We start from the raw sequence: 12,331 nt of genomic DNA on the forward strand, positions 1-12,331 counted from the left end.
TAAAAATAGACAGGCAGATAGAGAGATGGATAGCTTGATAGATAACTGAATTTCAATATAATTGGCTTTTGGGAGTAATCTTATGGATTGCATTTTATGCCTTTAAAAACATTATTCTCAGAAGTCTATAGGCTTTGTAATGGTAGCTTTGTAAACATGTGGGACCATTCCTTTATGCTTACCTCTTCTCTTCTTCTCTCCCTGCCTACCCTTCTCTCCAACTCCCCCCGCATTTGAATTTGCTCTGCCTTTTTGTAATTTCATTTAAAATCCTCTGGAATAAATGCTAGGGTAGGCATTTCTTTTGAGGTCATGGTTTATTCTCTTTCTCATATTTTCTCCTTTAAATTGGGGACCAAAAGAACAAAAAGCAATACAAAATTCAAAATAGAATCATCATGTGCATCATGAGAATAACACACTACAAAAAGAGTTTCCAGGTTAGATGATGGAAAAGGTTTCTCTCTCTCTCTCTCTCTCTCTCTCTCTCTCTCTCTCTCTCTCTCTCTCTCTCTCTCTCTTTCTCTCTCTCTCCCTTCCTCTCTCTCTCTCTCTCTCTCTCTCTCTCTCTCTCTCTCTCTCTCTCTCTCTCTCTCTCTCCCTCTCCCCCTTCTCTCTTTTTCTCCCTCTCTCCCTCCCTCTCTCTCACCCTCCCTCCCTCCCTCTCTCCCTCTCTCTCTCTCTCTCTCTCTCTCTCTCTCTCTCTCTCTCTCTCTCTCTCTCTCTCTCTCTCTCTCTCTCCTTCTGTCTCTCTCTTCTTCTGTCTCTATCTCTGTCTTTCTGCCTCTCTCTCTGCTCGTTTCTCTAACTGTCTCTCTGTCTCTTTTGCCTTCGGTCTTTGTCTTTGTGTCTCCATCTTTTTCTGTCTCTTTCTCCTTTTCTTCATTTTTGTATTTCTCTTAATCTTTCCCACCTCAGAGAAGATAGTCAAGATTCTGCAGCAAAAAGCAGATAGGAATATGACAATTGACGTGATGCAAGGTGGAGATTTCTGACAAACCATATCCAAGAAAAGTCATGAGGACAATTTTCCATGGCTACCATAATCATGACCTAGTTCAATGCACTGCCCCTAGAAAAGGTGAAAATAATTTTTGCAGTAAAAGCAGCTGTAATCAGTAGTTCATAGGATTTAGAGCTAGATGGAACCTTATAAATCATCTTGTCCAATCCTTTATTTTCTAGATCAGAAAAATGAAATCAAGTAGAAAATGACTGGCCCAAGTTCACATAAGCATGTAAACGACAGAACAAGGGTTGAAACCCAGTTCCTCTTTCCATTGTACTCCTTTATTTATTCCATATGACTTATACCAGGCAAATAATCTGCACAATGGAATTTAGGGATCTCCCTCCTTGCCCTGGGGACCAAAAATCCCAAAGAGTCCTGTTTTAGAATACTAGAATAACAGAATCATTTGCTTATAACTCTTGGAAAATCAGACATAGGGATTGTGGAAGTATTGAAATGTGGAAATAGTTTTTAAAAATGAAGGTTATGATTTTGTAGCTTGGGTTTAGGCAAGAAAGAAACATTTCTACAGGCCTTTGTTGAGGTCTCTATGCTTTTTGAATGCAATTTAAAGGATTTCTCTATTTTTTCTAGGAAGTGGTAGAATCTTATAGGTGTAAAATGATGATACTTTTCATGCTTGTGCCAGCTGTAGCAAATCTCCCTTCTTGCTAAGGAGAGAGTGAAAAAGTGTTAAAACGCTGTGACTGATAAGCTTGTAACATTTCCAGGGTAACTACAAGCAGAAGAAAACATAAAGATGTCTCTTATTTTGAGAATTTCATTTCTGGAGGTGTCAACTTCAAGTGTCAGATGGAAAAGTAATAAAAATTATAGGCTTTACAGAATAGATTTTTGAGAGATGGAAGGGACATTAGCAGACATTTAATCCAATTCCTTCATTTTACAGATGGGTCAACCAAAGCTCAGAGGAGTTACTATGTGTTGTCACTATACTAAGTTCTGGATGCATTTGTCACTGAGGGTACAAAAAACCAATCTCTTCTCTCAAGGAGCAGACATTCTAATTGAGTATTGGGGGAAGAGGGACCACACTGTGTAAATAATTGGGTACATACAAGATATATATGCAAAGAAGATAAAAGGTAATCTGAAAGAAGTGGGGGGAAGGGTAGGAATCAGGAAATGTCCATCAAACAATAAACATTAATAAGCACCCACTAGGTGCCAGACACTATATTAAGCATTGGAAAGATCTTGCAGGAGATAGGATTTGAGCTGTATCTTAAAGGAAACCAAGAGGGAATTAAAGTGAGAAAACTGGGCATTGGATCACACAGGCATGGGGGTCCAAGACAGGAAATGGAGTGTCTTGTCACTTTTTGGAGAGCTTTGAGTTGGCTGATATAGCTGTGCTGTAGACTTTGTGCAGGAGAATTGGATCATAGCCAGTAAGCAGCAGAACTCAAACCCAGAGCTTCTGATTCCAGGTGCAGAATTATTACCTGTTGTGTGTTGATTGTGTCTGGCTCTTCATGGAGTTTTCTTGGTAAAGATACTGGAGTGGTTTGCCACTTTCTTCTCCAGGTCATTTTACAGATAAGGAAACTGAGGCAAACAGGGTTAAGTTCCTTACCCAGGGTCACACATCTTGTATCTGAGGCTACATTTGAACTCAGTTCTTCCTGATTCAAGGCTCAGCACTCTATCCCCTGCACCCCTAGCTGCCTTATTATTGCACTAGACCATGTATTACTTAAGGTCATAAAATTCTAGATTTGGGAATGATTAGACAGCCAACCCCCTTGGTTTATAGTGAAGCAAATTGAGATTTAGAGGAATTAAGTAACCTGCCCCAGGTCACATAGCAAAAACAGGACCAGATAGCAGCTTTCCTGGTTCTCAGTTCATTTCCCTTGTACTTCACCAAATTTGAAATATGTGCAATTTGTATGTGCAAAGGAGCTTTCTTCCCTGCTGGGAGATGGATGGAGGAGGGGACTTCTCCATCTCCTCTACCTGCCATGGGTCACACAGATGGTTTAAGGAGATGGGGCGATAGGTCTGTGGGGCGGAGCAGGGAGCAGAGATGGAGTGCCCTGAGCCACGGCGCAGGCGCTGGTCATGGTGGTCCCTCGGGTCCTTGCTCACCCCTGCTAGAAGCCGGATTCCACCACTTGCAATATGTCTGCAGGATGTTTTCGTGAGCAGCACCTTTGCCAAACCTTTATGGATCAGTTACAAAACAGAAACTGTTCCTCACTGGTAGGGAGAAGCAGAGAAGGGGAGGGAAAAAAAAACTGGGCAGTAATTGAAGGCAGGTTGGGAGATGTTCACTCTTTGAAATTCTCCTTCTTGTGAAATGTTTATGAAACACTTTCCACAAACGAGTTATGCAACTAGGGCAACAGCTTTGATCACTTTCATCGCCAGTGATATATTCATTAGTGTTTGGTTGTTTTCCCCTTGTGGGTCATGTGAAAATGTCAGTGGACTCTTCCTGTGGAAGGTGAATGACTATCGGCTGGCTCTGTCCAGCAAAGCATGCCAAGGGGTGAGGGGAAGGGTAGAACGTGCATCCTTTTCCTCATTGTCTCTCTCCTGCTCCTGGAAGATCTGAGTTGATTTCCCGGGCCAATCTTATCTCTCAGTTTTTTAGGGCTTGGGTTTTGTTTGTTTGTTTTGTAGAGAAGACATTAAATGAAGAAATTTGGAGACTGGGTTATTGATGTGGCTGAACTAACTACTTGGAAGAGAAGTTTTACATCAGCCTCTTAATATTTCTAGGCCTTGGTTTCTTCATCTGTCAAGTGGGACTAATAACACCTGCTCTTTATCTCTCCTTTGGGTTGTGCAGCCAAGTGTATGTTAAATGTTTTTGGTCCTTTCGAGGGGCTCTCTCCTTCCAAGATTAGCTCACCATATTCTGATCTGAACAGTGCCAAGGAGTTCATTGAGATTAAGGAAGAAAAGAAAACAAGATGCCATTTTAACCACCTGGGACACCCCTGAAGATACAGGGTACCACAAGAGCCACCTCATTTGGTGGAGATAATCAACAGAAGTAAAGTGCGAATATTAAGGAGGTCCAGAAAAGATTTTTTGGAAGAAGGTGGAATTTTAGCATGGCCAGGTTCTAGTGAGCAACTGGCAAAATTGGACCCTGTATCACAGTCCATGCCCTTAGCCTCCAGTGAATCTTTTATTAGAGCTTAAAGAAGTACTTCACACTGTATGTAAAGCCTCAAAGAGAGAGATGGACAGACAGACAGACAGAAACAAAGACAGAGATAGAGCCAGGGGACAACCTGTATGTTTCCAGTAAAGCTGTGAGTTTGGTTTAGTTTTTACAAATATCTATGGCAAGGGGTGGGTGGGTGCAAGAATCAGATTTTCATCCAATTCGCCTCAGGTTCTCATGTTATGAAGTTATGAGATCCAACTGAAGTCTTCTCTATCTTGTCTCCCAAATCCACAGCAACACCCAGTTGCCTGGAAGGCGTCCAATCTTTTCCCCTCAGCAGCTGTAAAAACGTTTGCTTCCCCCCCTCCCCCCAGTTGGAAAGGACTCTGGTTCTTGAATACTTGGATCCTTCTTTGGACGGCACCTCAAGAGCATTTGAGAAGTCAGCTGGCAGCAATGGAAGCTGTTACTCTCCCCCCCCACTTCTCCTTTCTTTCCAGCTATGGAGTTCCAAAGATCCACAAAATCCAGATAGCCAAAGTTGTCAGACTTAATTGGAAAACTGGAGAATAGGGATTTTGTTCTTTAGGGGGACTTTCCCCACCCCATGCCTAATGGATGATCAAGACATCAATATGAAATAATGAGGGTTGAGAGAGTCCCTATGAAGCAAGAGAATAGAATCAGAAAAGCATGAGACAAAGCTCTCAGAAAACTCCATAAATAAATGTCCAAAAGGACATTTCCCAGCATCCTGTGGACATCCTTGTCAGAAGGGGCTTCAAGAGACCCCTAGAAGGAGGGCAGTTGATCCAGGGAATAGATGAAAGGGTGAGTTTTCTTTCATGATGGCACTGGGTACTGAAAGTAAGTGTTGCAGGAAGACCTGGCATTGATTCTAACAGATAGCACCCAGTTTGGACGCAGAGCACATGTTTTAGAGCTCTGTCATAGCTGCTCCTCCTTATCTTCTCATGGTGCATAATGAGTCTGTAAAGGAACCCTACTACTTGCCTCCCAAACTGGGGCCCTGCCAACCTGCCTGAGGTGGTTCCACTGGAGAGATTCTGGCTCCTTATTTTCCATATCCTCCCTTCATTCCCTTCCTCCCCTCTCCTCCCCCAATCCTACTTCTCAAACTCCCAAAGTTACCAACAGCAATGAGAAGTAGGGGGATGAAACTCTGTGGAAACTTGGATACTCAATCAGAAAGATTTCCCTTAGATTGAGTAACAATATCACTGCCTCTCCCCAGTTTTAGACCAAGGTTTAAGATTTTTTTGAAACCCTCCATCTCTCTCTCTCTTTTTTAAACCAGCTGCCAAATGTCTTCTTAGAATCTGGCGTGTGGAAATCTAAAATTCTCGGGGCAACAGTAGAACACCTAGAAGTTACTCAGAGCTGATCAGATGATGGTGCCATCCAAGGCGGGGGTGGAAAAGGTGAAGGGGCAACTGGGGTAAGAGTCTCAGAGACTCTTCTAATGGACCAACACCTAGGAAGTAACTTACATGTTCCTGAGGCCTTCTTTTTCTCTTCTGGATGACATTCATCCTTTCTTCTCTGTTGTTGACCCTTATTCACAGGACCCAAGTGTGGTCCACTGAGGCAGGAGGAAAAGGAGAGGGAGATGCAAATTGGTAAGATCATTCCAGAAAGAAGCTGTCTTCAACCGTTATCTGGGGGGGAAAGGTCTCCTTTTGTATTCTATGGTTTTATCCAATAATTCCAGAGAACTGGCAAAATCTGTATTCTCCAAATCCCCAATTTCTCATGACATAAGGATTGCCATTTGTGTTTCATAAGCTGATGGGAAAGAATCATAGCATGAAAAAATATTAGAAGTGGAATACTTAAAAATCATAGGATCATAGAATTTTAGCAGGAAGTGACCATAGACCTTGATGTGTGACTTTGAACAAGTCCTTTCACTTCCCTGCTTCTCAATTTCCTCATCAGAATAATGAAAGAAGGGTAGAATAGATTACATGATACCCAAAATCCCATCTCTAACAGTATATGGAAGTTGCTAAAAAAAAAACAAAAAAAAAAAACCAATAACAACAACAACAACAACAAAAGCCTAAAAACCTTGGCTAACTCATCTTAGAGCACATAGTCTGTGATAAAGTTGGGACTAGCTCTCAGGTGTCCTAATTCCTAGTTCAGTTTTATTATATCATGCTAGAGATCATGGGAGATTTTAACCTCTGTAATTCACTTCTCAGATACCAAAGTCATTTGATAGTGTGTTTTGTTTCAGTGAAAAATGTCTTGGCCCTAGCTCATTCTTATTCCCATAGGAATTTCACATGGTTATCTAGTATAAATTTCATTAGGGGAGGGAGGGGAAGTGTACATATTTTATCTGACTACATCTAAATTATATAGCTTTCTCAATACCTATAGTGAGAGTGCTCATCATACAGTAAGTCCTTAATAAATGGTGAATTTGTCAATCAGTCTATCAATAAATATTTATTAAGATCTACCATGAGCCAGGAATTATTCTAAGCATTGGGGATACAAAGACAAAAGACAATCCTCCTCTAAAACCAGTGTGTAAAGAACTTTCTAACACTTCTAACCAGCATGTAAACAACTATGAATAAACAAGCTATATATAGGAAAAAATTGTAGATGATCAACAGAAGAAAGACATCACAATTAAGGGGAAATCTAAAAAGGCTTTTTGTAGAAGATAGGATTTTAGCTAAGATTTGAAGGAAGCCAATGAGGTAAGCAGGCAGAGATGAGGAAGAAGAGAACTCTAGTCATGGAGGAAGGTTGGTGAAAATAGCCAGAATCAGGTGATATAGTGCCCTGCACAAGAAACAGAAAGGAGCACAATGTTGTTGTTGTTGTTGTTATTGTTTTAATTTTTACTTTTTTAAAAAGCTTTTTATTTTCAAAACATATGCATAGATCGTTTTCAACATTTGACCTTGCAAAAACCTTATGTTCCAAAATGTTTCCCCTCCCTTCATCCCCTAGACAGCAAGTAATCCAATATATGTTTAAACATGCAATTCTTGTATACGTATTTCCATAATTCATGCTGCACAAGAAAAATCGGATCAGAAAATAAGAAAAAATGAGAAAGAAAACAAAATGCAAGCAAATGACAACAACAACAAAAGTGGTAATACTATGTTATGATCCACATTCAGTTCCCACAGTCCTCTCTTTGGTGCAGATGACTCTCAAGGAGGACAATGTTATTGAGTCAAAGAGTATGTTGGCTGAGAGAGAGAGAATGGAGGGGAAGCAAAGCATAAGAAGATTGGAAAGGGGTATGTATGTGCATGCATGTGTGTGTGTGTGTGTGTGTGTGTGTGTGTGTGTGTGTGTGTGTGTAGGGAGACAGAAGTGTATTGGAGTCAGCTGGCAGGCTCTCTGGAGCACCATTATTAAATTTTCAGTGTGAGTATTCACATGGCAAATTGTAGAAATCAGGTCTTGATTTATCATTTTGTTGATTGTCTTGAAAAAGAGATGGAGAAATATTAATAATGTAGATTAAACTTAGAAGTGTATCAAAGTACTTTTTCCTCCCAGCGATCCTCATTCATTTATTCTTTCAACACATATATAGTAAGCATCTACTATAGATCAGGACTTGTGCTAGATCCTGGAGATATAAAGATAAATTGAAATAATTCTTGTCCTCAAAGATCTCACATTCTGTTGGGGAAAATTAGCATGAACACAGATGAATAAACACACAATAAAGACAAAATAATTACCGGGAAAGACAGGAGAGGAATAATACCCTATTTCCCTTTGTAGATTTAAAAACCAATTTCAAGATATATTGGGTCCCCAAGTCTAGCCCAGAATACTAGAGGATCACATAACAAACTGGAACAGTAATGTTACTGTAGAGTAAGGATAGGAGATGAGCCTGAGAAACAAACAAACAAACAAAAAAAGACCCCTTGGGACTCTAGTATGAAAATTGCTGTTAAGTCAGGAGACACGTTAATGCCTGCAAATAGGCAATGGGGTGGAGGGGGTTGAGGGGGTGGCGGGATGGGATGGTAGAGATTGTCACCAAACTCACTGGGGTGTGGTGGCAGCTTCCCATGTGAAGGGCAAGCAGCAGTGGAAATAACAGCATCATGGCATTGCAGAATACCAGAGCTTTACAATTCATCTAGTCTTACACAATCATGGATGAACTAGCATTCACTAAGTTTTAAATAGTTTGAGGCACTGTGCTTAAGACTGGGGATACCAAGAAATACATAAGATAGTTCTTGCCCTCAAGATGTTTATAATCTAATGGGAGAGGCAAAAAATACAAATAAGTAGCTATCTACTGGCTATGTGCAGAGTATGTATAAAGAGTAGCTGGAAAGTAATCTTGGAGGAGGAATGTTTGAGAAGTTGGGGGAGTAGAAAGGGAAGGTAAGGAAGCTGGGGCAGGGGGAAACACTGAGAAATGTAGTTTAAAACAAATCCCTTATTTGCAATATACTTTACAAATCAGAAATGAATCCTTGGGGTGGAGGTGGGGAGTCTCAGTCTTGTTTCTTTGCCTTGTAAACAAGTATTTATAGTATTTAGCCCCCTTATGGACTGGTCTACCATGATGGAGGCCCCCACAAGTAGCAATACTGATTTATATATGGCTTTATATATATCATCTCATTCGAGGAAGGGTTTACTAGTATAGTATCCCAATCAAGAAACAGACTGAGAGATTAGTCCTTTATTGATCAAGCAGTCATCAATAAATTGGGCTTCTTGGTCCATGCTTATAGTCCCTGGAGGGTGGGACTACCGGAGGAGGCTGAGGTTGGTAGATCACTTGAGTTAGGGAGTTTTAATTTGTATTACTGCTAAAAACCAAATGGACACCCACACTAATTATGACACCAATTCTCCTGGAGTGAGCATTGGTCAGATCTTCCAAGCTGGGGACCATCACACTGATAAATGCAGAAAAAACTGGTTTAGATGGGAAATGGAATAGATCAAAGCTTGTGAAGATCAGCTTTGGATCAGACCATGAATAGTTGATACTTCCATTCTGGGCAAGACAGGGAGATCTTTAAAAAATGAAACGAGCAAATCAACAATCTAGTTACTGTGCTCTAGAAACTGTGTTAGCTATGCAAACAAACAAAAAAAAAAAAAAAACAAAAACGAAATAGCCTACTCCTCAAGAAGCTGGTATTCTACAGAAGAGACAACGTGGTCACACATAGCAACAGAGGGAATACTTAAATATAAGTATTCTTTTCTAGAAATCTAGCACTCTATCAAATCTGAATCTGACACTGCTAGCTTTAGATAGTCAAACAAGGTAATTTGCCACATACCCAGTGCCTTTTTCCATATGGTGAAGCAAGTAGTTATTTACGGAATCCAGTAGTTTTCTATTCTCCCCTACTCCTTGACTTACTCCAGAACTTCTTTGAAAGAAACTTTAACTCTTCTCTTTCTTCTTGCAGATCAAAACTGAAGACCTCAGTGATTCCTTGCAGCCATCTCTATCACACAGGCCCTGCCACTTGTCTCAAGGATCTGCCATGATGTCAGGAAACCAGATGCCTGGGGTAACTATCAGCCAGTTTCAGGAAGCTTGGATCTTCTCAAAGGGAAGATGGCATTTCTCAGAGGCACCCCAGTGACCCACTCCCTCCGAAGTCAACCCATACTTTGTCTGAAGAAGCCCCAAGCAGTGAGTGTTAGGAAGGGGCTAGAAAATTGAGACAGAAGGAAAAATTTCAAAAATCAGCTTGGCTAAGAAGTTGGGGAGAAAGAATTCTAGTTCTCCTGTGGAAAACTGAATACCAAAGATACTAAATGGAAGGCCATTTCAGAAATGCCAGTGTCTTCAGGGGGACCTGCCATCAACGACTATCAACGAGGGTTACTGTTGCATGATCTGACAGTCCCAGTGGCTTCCTTCCTGGTTTTAAGACAGAATCTTTATCTCAGAATTAACCAAGTTGGGGGAGAATAAAAAGACAAAAGATAAAGGGAATGTTCTATTATTCAGATTGGTAATTTGGAAAGACAGGAATCTCCTTTACTAGAGGCCCTTCATTTGTTTCTTAAACAAATATTTATCAAAATATTTAAACAAATATTTATCAAACAATTAACTATAGACATAGCATCCTATGAAAGCTACATGGCACCAAGAAGCCTAGATTCACTAAGCTTCCCTTATGGCAAATTGGAAAGAGGACCATAGAGAGAGGTATCAGTCTGATCTATGTAAGATCTAGGCTAATTACTGGGTCCTTTTTAAAGGAATTAGAACATAGAAAGATGCATTACTGTACCCTCGTTTGACAGGTGAAGAAACTGAGACCCAAATAATAAATAACTTGACCAGTGTGATGCAAGTAATAAGTAGAAGAGCTAGAATTGATGTCAAATTCAGGATATTTTTCCAGTATACTATGCTGCTTTTGAATTCTTTGATTGGATTCTCTCATCTATTTAGCCCAGGGTTTTAAATCTTTTTTTGAGGGAGGCCAATCTAATGAAGCCTATTGACCTGTTGTCAGAAGTGTTTTAAATGCATGACATACATATACAACATTGTAAAGGAGAACAATTATATTGAAATACGATGATCAAAATTAAAAAAAAAAAAACAAACAAGTGAGTTCACAGACCTCAAGCCTGTGATATAACCCCTAATCTAGTCAAAGTTAATGTCTTCAAACTGGGTTTAATCTCATATGACTACCAGCAAGGCTTCTGGTCTGATCACTGGATTTGGCGTAAATCAGTTTAGATGTCTGGGAATGCTTCTGAGCTTCCAGTGCCCTCAAAGAACATAATAGAATTTAGGCAGATAAACTTAACACCTATTTTAAAAAATAAATGAGAAGACAAATAACAGAGGTGAACAGTACAAAAAGTTTTCACTAGGATCTGTGTGATTAAGGACTAAGGAGAGAAAATAGTGGCTATGCCAGACATTAGATTCAGGTGGATGGAGCAGTTGAACTTAGCTCAAATGTTTTGTAAACTATGTCTCTCCACATATAGGACATGGCTTCTCTCCACCCTCTCCAGCAACTTGTACTGGTTCCCAGCCATTTGCAATCTGTGTCACAGTTTCTGCTGTCTCAGTCTCAGTCTGGGCAACAAGGTAAGATGCCCTGAGGTTCTCTACCTGAACCCAAATACCATTTTGTCAAACCAGGAAACAGCCAGCCTCTCGGTGGGGAGCACAACCTGTTCCCAAGAAAAGGACCCCTGGAATTCTACATTTTGGTTGTATCGTTCTGCTCCCATGGCCCATATCTTGCTAGATCAGTTTCAATCTCTCTCCTTTCTAGGCCCCAACCCTAGGGGCAAAAGGGAAAAGAAAAGCCTCTTCCAGAGCAGAGCAGCAGCTGTTGCACCAGGAAATCTCAGTTCTGTGGAAATCTTGTCTTCTCCGCCTTGTGGCTACAGTGGGAAGGAAGATTGCTCCAAGTCTTTGGGCTCGGGGTGTGTCGGGGGGGACTATGGCTCTGTTTGGGCAGAACAATGGTGCCACCCAGGGGCAGCAGGGAGGGCTGCTGGGAGGTCGGGGGTGGGTGGAGTAAGCTGTCACCCTTGACCATCCTGGGTCCCCTAAAGAATGTGTCTACTTTTCTAATTTCCTGGATCCCTCCCTCTCTCCTCTACTCACCTACACCCCTCCTCCCAAATCGGGTGGCCAGAAAGCACACAGACAAAGCACCATCCCATAAATATATTCTGAATACATCCTTGCCCCCTACCTCCTGAAAATGTCAGGGGACTGTGTGGGAAACCAGATATATATGTATATATGTATATATATATATATATATACACACACACACACACACACACACACACATATATATATATACACACACACACACACACACACATATATATATATACACACACACACACACATATACACACACACACACACACACACACACACACACACACACACACATATATATATATATATATATATATATATATATATATATATATATATATATATATATATGTACATTTGCTCATGCTTCCCAGCACTGGACAGGAAGATAACACCTAGACTCAGTTTCCAAGCTTCTGAGAATAATGACAAAGCCTTGAACCTTCTTTCATAGGTTTATTTAGCTATTCTTCAATCCCTTTACTGAGATAGGAAGAGGAACAGCTAGTTCTTGAGATTT

The 12,331-nt window shown here is 40.6% G+C and overlaps 1 protein-coding gene across 1 annotated transcript in view; it reads left to right on the plus strand.

Moving 5' to 3' along the window:
- POU2F3 (POU class 2 homeobox 3) overlaps positions 1–12,331 on the plus strand; it is a 56,450-nt gene that overhangs the window by 22,947 nt on the left and 21,172 nt on the right. Inside the window, exons 3-4 of the mRNA XM_074302188.1 lie at positions 9,617–9,721; positions 11,175–11,277. Coding sequence (XP_074158289.1) covers positions 9,617–9,721; positions 11,175–11,277 — 208 coding nt within the window. The remainder of the gene's footprint in view (positions 1–9,616; positions 9,722–11,174; positions 11,278–12,331) is intronic.

The sequence above is a fragment of the Sminthopsis crassicaudata genome, chromosome 3 (genome assembly GCF_048593235.1).
Source record: "Sminthopsis crassicaudata isolate SCR6 chromosome 3, ASM4859323v1, whole genome shotgun sequence".
Classification (NCBI taxonomy): domain Eukaryota; kingdom Metazoa; phylum Chordata; class Mammalia; order Dasyuromorphia; family Dasyuridae; genus Sminthopsis; species Sminthopsis crassicaudata.